This window comes from Typopeltis vanoorti, chromosome 5, assembly GCF_054136105.1.
Source record: "Typopeltis vanoorti isolate ZY-2024b chromosome 5, IOZ_Tvanoo_1.0, whole genome shotgun sequence".
NCBI classification, from domain to species: Eukaryota; Metazoa; Arthropoda; class Arachnida; order Uropygi; family Thelyphonidae; genus Typopeltis; species Typopeltis vanoorti.
In genome coordinates this window covers 82579750-82594035 of record NC_143553.1, presented here as the reverse complement: position 1 = coordinate 82594035, position 14286 = coordinate 82579750, and the positions used below count along the sequence as shown (strand labels likewise).

Here is a 14286-nt window from a genome sequence, read left to right as displayed (position 1 = left end):
AATGTGAACGTTAGATTATTCAAGACCACGATCTTTTCTCGAACCGACCCGTTTGATCAGAAGCATTTCTGATTTTGATCATAAATGCTTCTTCACATGGTTGATCCATTGTGTATTTGGCCTTTTGTAGGAGACCCCACATTTATCTCAACTATGTTGAGTTCTTTCTGGTGTCAGAGTAGCGTGAAGCCAGCCAATCCGTCCACTCCATTTGAACAGCTCAAAACCTAATACAACTTCCTGAACAACTGCTTGCAATTGATCTTGATATATGGGAAGCCGACAAAACTGATCACCCGACAAGCCCTTATTGGGAAAATTCGGTACTCAAAGGGAGAATCGTTGGTTTGCAAGATTAACAATGTCGAAATGTTCTGCACGAATTGACACCAGAAAGAACTCAACATAGCCGAGTATCAGTTGACACTTTCTGGTCAATTTGTGCTCAGAGAACTATGTTGAGTTCTGTGTCAATTCATGCAGAACATTTGGACTTTGTTTATCATACCAAGATGATGAGTACCGAATTATATTCCCTATAAGTATAAGGGCTTGTCTGATGATTAGCTTTGTCAGCTTCCCGCATATTGGAATCGATTGCAAGTGGTCGTCCAGGAGATTGTATTAGATTTTGAACTATTCAAATGCAGTGGCTCGGCTGACTTCACACTATCCTGACCATTTGCTCTGTAAATGTTTCAAGACTGTTCGGCTGCTATGCCCAACTTCGAACTTGGAAAGTGAAAGTTCTCGAATTAAATTTACAGCTTTGACTACTCATAGGATTCTTATAATTTAGTTTACAAGACATCACACAGAACAATTACAGTTAGGAATAAAGAAAAAAAAATCTGCCTTCACTATATGTGTGTGTGCTCCGAGTTTAATTGCACACTACTGGTTGGAATGCGTTTGCAGTTTTGTGCTGAATTCACGCGCTTTGACTATTTGATCTGTTTGTATTTTTGTTCCATTAGAAACCAAAAAAAGCACATATAGATCAAATATACAAGGTGTACCAAAAGTTAGGCCCCATAGACAATTTATTATATAAATTATATTAAATGTTCTATTTGGTTGCCATGTCCCTCATTTCCTCCTAAATACTTCTTTACTCGTTTCACGCATGGTCTTTAAGGTCTTTAAACATTCCTAAGTACAGTAACATTTTCTCTGATCTTCGTAAATTCTAATGTGATGGTCTCCTTTAGATCGTCTATTGTTCTGGGTCGATTGACATAAGCCACTGATTTGAGGCTCATTGAATAGCCACTGGGTGACTTCGGTGGCCATTCAGTAGGTCAGGGAAATGTTTCTTGCAAAAAATTACGGACGTTAATTGAAAAATGTAGCGGAGCCCCATCTTGCTAAAACAACAGAGCTGTTCGTTCTGCGAACGGGATCTCATCCGATTCGGGCATCAGAAATGTTTGCTGCAAATGAAGGAAGGTTTCCCGTTCGCAGAACGAACAGCTCTGTTGTTTCAGCAAGATGGGGCTCCGCTACATTTTTCAATTAACGTCCGTAATTTTTTGCAAGAAACATTTCCCTGGCCTACTGAATGGCCACAGAAGTCAGGCTATTCAATGAGCCTCAAGTTACAGTGTTGGGAAAGAAATATGGATCAATTTATCCCCCTCCCACATAACATCCCATACCATAATTCTTAAATCATATTGCATCCGTTCTGATGTTTCTGCATCATTTGAACGTCTTGGTCGACCACTGTACTGCCTCCCGTCTCACTGCATCCTGTTTCTTTGAAACGTAAAAAAATAATTTACCAACAGTTCTCTGATCATTTGGAGACTTGTCAGGATGCTTGGAATTAAACCCTAAAACGTGAACGTTGTGTGACAGTATATTTGGCATACATAAGAACAATCTTTATTCTTTCGTTAATTTGGGTTCCATGGCACAACAATCTGAAAAAAATTAAAAAAAAATCACAGGAGATGGAAAGAACTGAGTGTGAATGTGTCTAAATCTACGATGTTGAGACGACTTCACAAATTGGGTTTTAAATCATGTTCTTAAAATGAAGCCGCTTATGTGACTTTCAAGCAGAAGGCAGTTAGAGTGCGATGGTGTAAGAAGGCTGTTGTGAGATCAAGAGGACTGGAAAAAGGTACTTTTTAGCGATGAAAGTATCTTTTGTGTGTCTCATGGTCGTCAAGGGATACATGTTTGTCGTCTTAAGCAAGAAACATTTGATATAGAATGCACGAAACGTTGGTGAAATTTGCAACCTCTGTCATGGTACAGGCTTGTATGGCTGCAGAGGATCCTGGTAGGCTGTGTATTGTGTACAAAAGAGTCAATTCCAAAGTGTACCAAGAAATTCTTGAGCACTTTATGTTACCGGCTTCGGAAGATTTATGTGATGGTGATTTCCTTTTTCAGCAAGATTCATCTTGTCACGCTTTCAAGACCGCTACTAGATGGCTCAAAGAAAGGCAAATCAATGTAATTCCTTGGCCGGCGCACACTCACCAGATTTAAACCCCATTGAGAATTTGTGGGAAATTATGAAAAACATCTTCAAGAAGTTGCCCCAATAGGAAAAAATGAACCTATTTCTAGTCTGCAGACCACATGGGCATGTTTTGATATAAAAAAAATATAAAAAAAAGACTCTGAACCAATAGTAAATAATATGCCCAACTGTTTACAAACGGTCATAAAAGCTAAGGAGGATACAACAGTACTAATTATCATGTTGTTTCTCTTTGACTGTAATTTTTGTGCATTTATTTTTGCAATATTCTAATATTTTGAACCACGTTAAAAATTATTCTAATTTTGTGAATGTTTTCAAATAACAGTTCTCTTATAATTTTTATTACATTTTTATGTGTTTTACATGGTAATATAATCTACAAAGTACATAATTTAGATGATGCCAATTCATATCTGGTAATAATTATTTTCTATGCAATTAAATTAGAATTGCAAATCATTCAACACATTTTCTTTAGATTATTCTATTTTTTTGATTCGGAGGTGTATTAGAATATGTACTAATTCTTAGTTCTCTATCTTGTTAAGAAGATCCCAAGTCAAACATCTGGATTGAATATGTTAGGACTCACCTTTATAGTGCCCCAGAAGTTTACATAGACTATTGGTGAAAACGAAGTGTAAACTTTAGGAGGAAATCACTGTATGCTATCCAGCTGTCAGATTAATTAATGGTGTAATTGTCTCATTGCTTCTTGGGTGGTAAGAGAAACATCGGCCGAGTCATCTAGAAAATCGATAGATTTTGTAGAAGGTGGTTTTGCAGTGAATTAGTTAAGAATAGAGATCTGCAAGTTGTTTAGCATGCTTATGTCTGTACACAAATGTTGTTAGGAGCAAAAGGGATAGAGTTTTGCTGGCTTGGTGAATATGCTGTGACCTTAGATTGTAGGCAATAGCGAGACCTGGCTCTCAGAGATAGAGTATACTGCTTATGAAATCAGATGATGCGAATTCATATTGGGTAGGAAGCTGTCATTGTAATATTAGTAACAATTGGCTATGTAGCTGTAAGTTTGAAGTTTTCTGGTGTGAGTTGGAGTCTAACAAGATCAAATACATGGTAGGATACTAATATTGTTTACAGACCCTGATATAATGGATTAATTGCGGGTAATGATTAAATGCATCTCTAAATTAATCTGATTTGGCAGAGGTGAAATTTCATGATAAAAATGAAGCCGAATTTACTGAGCTGTTGCGAGGCATCTTCCTCAAGCAGCATGTGACAGAAGGAATTCGAAGCTAGTGTGTTAGACCTTATAATACTATCAGAGGGGGATTTCGTTTAAAGATATTTGTTCCTGGTTAGTGACAGCAATCATGCTGTTACAGCATAATCGTTGACGGGGACCGAACAGCGATTGCTGACGTCGGAAGGGGGCTAAGTATAAGGATGTTCCATTCAGAAAAGGTTACATACTGAATGCAAACTATAAAGCATGAAATTATGACCAACTGAAGAGTATGGTATCGATTGCTGAATGGAAAAGATATCTCTAGTGCATAGAAGCGTTAAAAAAATACTTAAATAATATATAATATATCCCTAGATTTCGAAGAATAAATATGATAGGAATGAAATTAATGTGTAGTCTTATTTAGCAAGAAATTCTCAAGAAAAAAAATTAATGTGAAAAGAATACCGTCTATAAGGATCATACGAAAATTATAAGACAAGAGTTACAAGAATTGTATGGAGAAAATAGGTCTGAGTGTTAAAAAACTGCCTCTGCACTAAAGACAACCGAAAACAATTCTATCGTTATGTTTCAATTAAAAGAATAAAAAAAAAATCACTACAGGATGTGGTGGCAAATATGGAAGAGATTGTTCAACCAATTACATTCCATTTTGCTAAGAGCAATCAGCAAAGTGTATGCAATATGGAGATTAGTGCTATCTTTACACTGGATGAAGAAATTCAATAGGAGGTTCTAGGAATAATAATTCGGAACAGGGGCTGATAGGATATCAGCTCCGATGCTACAAGAGTGTTCAGATGAACTTCTTGCGCCTTTGACGACTTATAATTTGTCTCTGTAGTGGGGGAATAAGGATTTTTGGAAAGATGTAAGAACTCGCATACAGAAATGGATTAACGGAGAATCTGTTTTGCAATTAGCAGTATGGATTTATTTAGGGTAGATCATGTTTGAGTAACGTGCTCACATCTTATAGTAATGGTACAGTTGAGTTAGACATGGGGAATAGATTACACCATGATACTTTTTGGATTTTGCAAAGGCCTGTATGGAGAGCTATTACATAAATCAGAGTGAGATTGGACTATAAACTGATTGCTTGGATAAGAGATTGCTGACTGACTTATCAAAAAGTGATGTATTGAGAGAAGGAGGAATCATGGAGGATATCCATGGAAGTTGAGAATTAATGCAGTCATGATAGGGATGAAAGGGTTAGAAAGTTGGATAGAGAGAGAGAGGGGGAAAAAGATGAAAATAGAATACAAGATGTACAAGAATGGATAGAATACGAAATGATGAAATCAGGAAGGAATTACAAATGCGAGCAATAAATGATAAAATAAAATAACAACAAACGAATTGGAGAAAACATATACAAAGAATGGAGGCGGGAAGGCTACCAAAAGAAGTAACAAAGTATAAACCGAAGAGAAAAAGAGACATAGGACGACCTAGAAAGACACCGAAAATATACTCCTTAGGATGTCGAAACAAGCTTTTAGCCTATATCTTGAAAGAAGAAGAAGAAAGATATAACGGCTAGATTTTTTCTCTCACTGAGCAGTGCGTGATTGGAACAGCTTGCCTTTGGTGATAAAAAGTGCAGTGTGTTAATGATATGGCCTCCTTCGATGAGTCCCCGACTTCCTGTAGGTCTCTGGTAATAAGTGCTCCGCTTTTGAAATAGCATATCTGGGATAGATAATGTCAGTTCAGGTGAAAATAGTTGGGTTAAGTGGATGAATTCGATGTGGAAGAGGATTTCAATAATGAGCATTCGTTTCTTGACTATATGTTAGATGCAGATTTTGAATTTAAGTACTAGCATTAAAATCTGTGGCAAGAGAGAGATGGGAATATTTCATGCAGGTTAGATCACCAGAATGTTACTAGGGTGTATGCCTAGATGCAGAGGGTAAGTGATTTAAATCAATTCATGTGTATGGAATATGACAAAAATGCTGAGGTGACGATGTTGGTGGAAACAAATAATTTGAAAGTGGGGTTATTTAAAAGACTACAGATTAATTTTGTGTACTTTATATTAACTGCTATGAGGCGAGAGTTATTTTTAATAGTTAAACAGATAAGAAGATATTTATAAATATAATGGCCAGATTTAATAGCGAGTAGTCTATGGTTAGAGCATTAACAGTTAATCTGATTCTAAGTAAGTTATGCGTTGCACAAGATCTTGGTCTCATTCATTTATGGGATCAGTTTGTTAATAATCGGAAATGGTTTGGTGGCGATGGTATCCACCTAAATCCTGGTAGATCCGTCAAGTAAAGCCATAAAACCCGTACCATTTTTAAAAGACTTGGAAACAACACCTAAGCAAATTTAAGTGACTGGATGCAGATGTGAAGGGTATTTCACGTAGTATCATGATCTTAATATACTAATGCATGAAGCATAAAGAATACGCTTACATGGTTTTCATTATTAACCGGAGAAATTAAATCTGCATACTGTGTGGATTTCTGAGTCTTGGCTTTATATCGAAGTGTCAGTTATAATCTCAGAAAAAACCAAACAGGTGAAAGGGGTGTCTGCTTTAATAATCTGGTAAGAGCAGATGACAGTAAATTCTGACATTCTACTCACATTTTATAACAGGGACAGCAGAATTGGATAAGGCAAATGGCTACACCATGTTGGACTTTGCAGAAGCATTTGACAGAATACCACATGAAAAATATTACAAAAGTTGGAACAAATGGGAATGGATATGAAGCTAGTAGCATGAATGGAGGGGAGGGGGAAGGCTGACAGATAGAGAGTAGAATGGAGTGGGATCTGTGAGAAGGGTAGCTGGTGGAGTGCCTCAAGGTTCTCTACTAGGGCCATTACTGTTCAGTTTGTGTATTAGTGGTATAGGAAATGATTTAACAGGGATATTCAATTGTTTGTTGATGATGCAAAAATGGGCAAGGCAATAGTTTATAAAGGTGATTTAGCATTTAGGATGATTTAAATAGATTGGTGGTGTGGATGATGGATAATGGTTGTCAGTTTAATGTTGTATAATGTAAGGTAATGCACTTCAGAATGAAAAGATTACATACGGTATATTATTACATTGATAGTACTGGATTGAAGGAAATTAATGAGGCTACAGATCTGGGCAATAATGGTGGACAGAGAATTGAAGTTTAGATGGCATATTGCAAGTGTAGGTAAAATAGCTCAAAGGATTAGTGTTTTTCAACAAGTAATCCTTTGAGTTATTTTGCCAACTTTTAAGGAAAAATGGAAAAGCTTTTAAGGAAATGATAAGGGAAAAGAGAGAGAGAACCAGGTGTTACTCCTGAAAGTTGTGTAGGAAGTGTGGTTAGTAAGAGTATGTGAACTAGATTTTTTGCTTTGAGAGTGAGGAATGATTTGGAATGGATTGCCTGATGCATTTGGGAGTACCCTGATCATGAACGGGTTTAAGAAGAGTCAGAAGTATTGTGTGAATAACAGTTAGCGTGGGTCTCCAGTGATGAGTCTTCTCACCTGTATAATAATAATATGCTAACTGAGAGCAAAGGTTGCTTTAGTTACTTGTAACTAAATGTGATAATAATTTAGTACTGCCTTCCATATTGCTTTTTTGTATTTATACCTTGTGTGTTGTTTCTTGGAAACATTAAAAATACATAAAATCCTCTTTGTAGAAACAATAGGAATTTTAGGCTTTCTAGTTGTATTTTTTATTTTTAAGAATTATAAGGATATCTGTTATGCTATCTATATTCCTTGCAAAAAAATAAGGGGGGGGTGAAACTAATTTCTTTGCTTCATGCTTTTGAGTTGCTTTTTTCCTATTAGTTATATAAAATTTTATTGGAGCTATGATCACAGAGCAGATTTTTAGTACCCAGCTACTAAAGCAAGCAAACTTTTACCCTAGTATGCTGTATTTTTACCCCAATACTAGTATGCTGAAAATTGTATAAATTTCCAACACAAATGCAGGAAAACCTCACTTAATGCATGCTAAGCGAAATTGCATTAATTTCACATTGCATTATTAAGCGAATACAATAAACAATAGGAATAATTATAATTCATCCATCAGTTAGTATAAATTAAAAAAAAATAAGCTATATTAGAAGACAAAATCATCAAAGTTAATAAAAATCAACTGCTTAAATTTTTATTTAATGTCTGAACATTTGATTGAGTTACTTTTTTTACAAAAAAAATTAAGTAAAGATGTTTGAATAGTGCTTGACTTTTCATCTTGTCATGCAGTTTGCGATAGCTGGCGATCGCTTTATCAAGATTTCAGTGGACTTTGAAGCTTCGTTACATATCAGGATCAGCATCAAACAAAATTTCCTTAGCGTGCTCAATGTGATTGAAAACTAGCTCAAGTTCTTTTGCAGTTAACTTCTCAGTCGTAACATTCTCTTCTTGTTTGCACTCCTTATCTTCTATGCACGCTGTTCTTCTAGTTGAAGGAGATTATTCTCGCTTAACTGAATGGGAATCGAGCAAGTTTTTTACATCTTCGTTATCCAGTTCATTAAATCCAAGTTATTTTCCGGTTGTGCTGATTTCTTCCATAATGTTATCAGCTGAGTTATTAAAGCCAATGAAATTTCTCATAATGTAAAAAATTCATGTTAACTGATTAATCACTTGCTTAAAGCAGAAAATATTATCATTTCACTCAGTCACGCTAGCTGATTATCACACATATCGAATTTGCGTCAAGCAAGGTTTTCCTGTATAACAATTTTTTAACGTATAATAAACTTTTCTTTCATTCTTTCTTTTGAACAGAGATTTACAAAAAAATAACATCACTGGCATTAGTGAAATGGCTTTCAGTGGATTAACTAAGCTGCAGAAACTGTAAGTTTTTATTTTATTTTATATTTATTATTTTATTTTTTAGTAAGCTAAGAAGAAAATAACTAGAAAGGCTTCAAATTGTTAGTGAAAGATATTAAAAGCGAGGATGATAACTGTTCCTCATTATTTCATAGCATTATTGGCAACTGTTTAAAAGTTTTGAAAGTGATAGAGAGCTTATAAGAATACAACCTTTACAACTGGCAGCACAAATTGCTCTCTGTTGAACTACTACTTTATAGATTTTTTTTCCCTTTCTTTCAGGGTTACACAGTGATCAGCAGTCATTATGAATAATTATCGAGACACACTACTGTGTTAAAGAACTTGATTATATTAAAATAAAATTTGACATTTTGATCTTTATATCTAAGTCATCCTCAGGAAACACACAAACTCACAAATATCTTGAGCTAGTATATATACATGTATTCCTAAGGATGACCTTAATATAAAGGCTGAAAATCAAAATTTTAGCCTTTATATCAAATACTGAGAATAATAATAAGCCTTTATACTGAGAATAATTGCACACTGTAGTTTGCAATTATTCTCAGTTAAATTTTTTTTAAAATTACACTGGTAGAACTACATCAGCGGTCACTAACTTCCTATATTCCTGTTATTTAAAATTTATCTTTGTTGTCTGAGAGTATATCATTATCCAATTAAATTTCTTTTCTTCTGGATTATATGCGAGTTATTTTTGCTAAAAAATTGGTCGATTTCTTATTTTTTTCAGGTGCTATGTGACTGTAGGTGAGCCATCCAAATTCTTTTGATTTTTAAGCCCTCATTTTCATTGAGATTTGATTGATTAATAATTTCACAGGCTTCGTTGAATTTACATTTGCACGCTTTGGTCCGATGTAAGAACTGAGTGCCTTTCCAATCGATTTGATTGCATGTTTGAAGCACAGTCAGAAAGACTTGCTTTTCCGTAATTTTATTTATTTATTTATGCTTATGGCTACATGAAACTGGCAAGTGAAAAGTACAATCACAATTTCCAGAAACAAATGATGAAAATCTTAACATATAAAAGTTCATTACATAAAAGGCACAACCTGTTTTCTAAGTCTTTCTTTTTTGATTACAATAAAACAAAAGTAACTTATCAGAATCAAGCCAGGGGCAATTATCGTCCTGCATGTCACCAAGTATGACAACACTTCACAACATAAATGTAGCTGTATCCGAGGTTTAATTAGAGAGCAGTTGTGTCTTGTGCGAGAAACTTAATCCATTAGAGGAGGCCCATTTCACATTGCATTATTATCTTCTAACATGAGGAGGAATTCTGCTGATACTATGACGATGGGCTATGAGAGTGACTACGAGAATAACGTCTTCATGGTGAGATGGGACCGTGATCTTCTGTTTCCTCCATAACCACCGCCACGACCATATCAACTACAGGTCAAGGTCCAGTCTGTAAAGCCAATCCAAGGCCTCATCCATCACCTTTGGATGTCCTGTAGGCCACCACCGTGAAATTGGCACCTTGGGCAGTCGTACATAATATGAGTAATTGTCCGAGCCACAGGCAAACAATCACAACAAAGGTGATCTAACAGCCTCCATTTATGTAGAAGGTAGCCACATCTGCCCTGATTAGTTCTGATCCTGTTTATTGATGACCAGATCTTCCTAGGAAGAGCAAAACCAGGCTGTGGATCACAGGGATCTTTTACGAGAAAGCCGTTTGTTGGGAGATTGTTAGACCAGTGTTCTCTCCAATGTCAGATACTGATGGCAGCGCAGCTGAAGAGAGTTCGTCCATGGCACGGGAAGGCTGTCTCAATCCCCCCGTAATGAAGGAGCTAGATGTTGTTATATTTTAATGTGTGTGTGTGAGAGAGCTTTATCTGCTCCACATATGTTATTCCCCACCTATATTTAAAGACAGCTGTGGAGTATAGATAACAATAGATTTAATTTAATTTTTTTTGTTGGTTAGAATGTTCCAGATTTATATCATATCTGTGATAGTGCATTGACTTCAGGACCAATATGTTGTATTCTAAAGAATGATGCTCAGTTTTTAAAAAATTTAAATATTTACTTTAAGCATATATTTATATACAATTAATAATACATACAAGGAATATTTAAATGGCCATTTTAAAAATAACATAAGTGGGCTCAATTTTCTTTTGTACTCTATTCAACACTGAGAGACAAAACAAAATATTTCTACAATAACAAACTGAAAATAGTATTCAGTTAAACGTTATGTAGTCTCACTTGGCTATATAGAACTTTCCTGTAATTTGTCATTATTTAATGCATCAATTCATTTAAATATAAATAAAATAAATAATAAAATAAAGATAAAATAATAATAATAATAAAATAAAGATAAAATAATAATAATAATAAAATAAAGATAAAATAATAATAATAATAAAATAAAGATAAAATAATAATAATAATAATATTGTTTTTGTTTACATATTATCTGCTTTTAATTTTAACAAAATCACACCTCTTGCGAATACAATTTATAGGCCTCATGTGCAAAGTCTTTAACTAATTTCAGAGGATTGGTTATCTTCATTAACAGTATATAAGTTAGAAGATGTAGGTTCTTTGTTATCTTTTGAATCTTCATACACACATTTATGATACTCTGATATTAACTCTTCTAAAGTACAACTATTTTCATGACTTGAATTGTCATGTTGCTTATTTTTATTATCTATTTTCTCCTTGGAGAACTTAGGTTTAGACTTATGTACGTAACTAGATGATGTTTTTGGAATTTTATTTTCCACTTGGTTAGACTATAATAAATTTAGTTTAATCCTTTATCCAAGTGTAAGCAAACAAAGTTTGTGCCTGAAATATCTTCAGGACGGAGGCAACTCATAGTGAAGGAAGAGAAGGAGTGATGAAGCCAAGCTCTCATCACTCATTGTCTCAATATCTCCCATAATGCAAAGCACATCTCCTTGCAGACATGTATAATGCTATGCATTAAGGGAAGGGCCACTACCCAGACCGGTTTCAAACTTTATTAAGGTCTCGTCAGTGGGAACCAGGCCCAGAAGTGGTGATACTAAGGTAGAAGCAATGGAGAGGTCATATTTACTTATATGAGTTGCCAAAAGATGTACCACCTTATTATTAAATTACTCTGGATTTAGAGAAAGATGTTGGAAGTTTATTTTCCACTTGGTTAGCCTATAATAAATTTAGTTTAATCCTTTATCCAAGTGTAAGCAAACAAAGTTTGCACCTGAAGTATCTTCAGGACTGAGGGAACTCGTAGTAAAGGTGGACCAGGCTCTCATCACTCCTTGTCTCAGTATCTCCCATAATGCAAAGCACATCTACATGTCCGCAAGGAGATTATTTTATTTTATTGAATTCTTTATATCTTGTATTTTAAAATTTACAACAGATAACTTTTCTAATATCCTATAAGGATCTAAAGCCTTTTTTCCTAATTTACCACCCTTTCTAAGGCTAACTTATTATCTAAAAGTACTAAATTACCAGGACTAAGATTCTTATATTTCTGAATCTATTTATAAATGCTTGTGTTTTATGGGAACTAACTTTACTAGTTTCTGCTATAAGCTCATCAACAAATGAATTTCTTTCTACTATATCTTCAAGATATTCACCAATATCCAAGAAACCTGATTAATATGTGTAAATCTCATTTGGAAAGTTAGGATCAAAATCATATGGTGCAAAAGCAGGTTTTTCTTTAATAGCAGAATAAACTACTGTCCTACAAGCAAATAAAGCTTGTGGAAAGTAAGAATCCCAATTTGACAATTTACCATTAGGTAGTTTAGAAAGTGTGTATGTTTTAAAGTCCTTTCACACATTCCATTACTTTGAGGCTGAGACTTCAGCAGTGTATTTGAATGGTGTTATGAAAAGTGCTTTTCCCCCTCCCCGCCTAAATTATATTGTGTATGTAGATTTGTATAATAGTGCTTTTGTGTGATAGCCAGACTGGATATAATCATTGTACTGTGATATTGTGGTTCTAATAGTGTTTGCTTCGGTTTTTATCTTGATTAATGTGAACGTGTTTGTTAACGTACAAAAAAAAAAAAAAAGAAGGCAAAGAAGTACAACCCAGTGGCAAAGAAGGTCTCAACTCTGAGAATCAAGTTTTTTCCTGGACTTTTCACAGTGGACAAGATGCAACAATTGTTTTATATGCATTCAAAAACATTATTAGAGATTTATGGAGTGTTAGATGGAATGATGAAAAGGAACATATTATAATATGTGAGAAGTGCGATGAAAGGCTAGGACATTCCAAAAATGAGCATGGTGTTACCGAAAATAATCAGGAAATGGATGGGAATGTTTGTGACGGTGTTAATAGAAGTGATGTGGAAGAGCTTAGGTGGAGTTAGATGGATGAACAGTCAAATCAAGCAAGCAGTGTTACAAAAGAAGTTGTTGTGGAGAAAGTACAAGACAGTTTGCAGTGAATGTATGAAGAATATAAAGTGCACCCCCAGAAATGTGATAGAATATGAGAGGGGGCTGTCCAGTCAGGTCAAAGCTAATCCAAGGGAATTTTTCTGTTATGGCAGGTTGATGCTGGTGGGTTGATGCTTGTACTAAAAGAGTTAGCCATGCTCTTGCTCTGGTTATTTAACGAGAGTCTTGCAGTGGGCAAGGTTTCTAAGGTGTGGAAAGAAAGCAAAATAATACCTCTCCACAAGCATGGTTCGAGAACAGAAGTTTCTAATTATAGGCTGGTCTGTATATATGCACTTGTGATCACAGTGTTGAAAAAAAATTGATTAAAAATAGAATACAGTATTGGATTGATGAACAAGATTCTCTATGATGGTTGGCATAGGTTTGTGAAGGACAGGTCTTGTTTTAGCAATCTGCTTATGTTTTATGATAAGGTGATGGGAGAATCATATACAGTGATATTCCTGGACTTTGATTCCTGAAATAACTGCACATCATATTGCATTCAATAGATTACCACATGATAAGTTGGTGCTCAAGCTGCAGAGGATAGGAATAGATAGTATATTGGTTAAATGGATCAGAGATTGGCTCTCTGAATGATACTAGCAAGTTGTGTATGATGGAGCTGTGTCTCAGAAAAGGAAGGTGACCAGTGGCGTGCCTCAAGGTTCTGTTCTTGGGTTCCTACTGTTTCTTATTTGTTAATGTTTCATGTGGATTTACTGGGGATCTTCAAATGTTTGTCGATGATGCAAAGTTAGGTAGAATTATCAGGAATAGTGCTGATGTTAATTCTCTACAGGAAGATTTGAATAGACTTGAGTGGAGTTGCAATTTTAATGTTAATAAATGCAAGGAGTTATTTATACTTTGGGATACAGAGATATAAGGCTACATATTGTATTGGTGGAGCTGTACTTTAGGAAGTGGATGAGATTCAAGATCTTGGAGTGATGGTGGACAGTGGATTGAAGTTTTGAGAGCATATCACGTGTGTTGCAAAGACTGCACATCATATTGCTTCTATGATAAAAAGTACATTGATATTAAGGGATAAGGAGGTGGTGATGCCTCTATATAAGGGATTGGTCAGACTACATAAGGACTATTGTGCTCAGATTTGGTCACCTAGTTTTCATTGATCTGGAAATACTAGAGATGGGGTCCAAAGATGAATAACCAAAGTGATATCAGGACTCAGGAGTGTTGGTTATGAAGAGCAATTGAGAGAATGTGGATTACAGAGGTT

General features: G+C 35.1%; 1 protein-coding gene across 1 annotated transcript in view; it reads left to right on the top strand.

Moving 5' to 3' along the window:
* Positions 1-14286, top strand: part of LOC150106600 (uncharacterized) — a 468912-nt gene that overhangs the window by 70723 nt on the left and 383903 nt on the right. The window contains exon 2 of the mRNA XM_090393439.1: positions 8505-8576. Coding sequence (XP_090249565.1) covers positions 8505-8576 — 72 coding nt within the window. The remainder of the gene's footprint in view (positions 1-8504; positions 8577-14286) is intronic.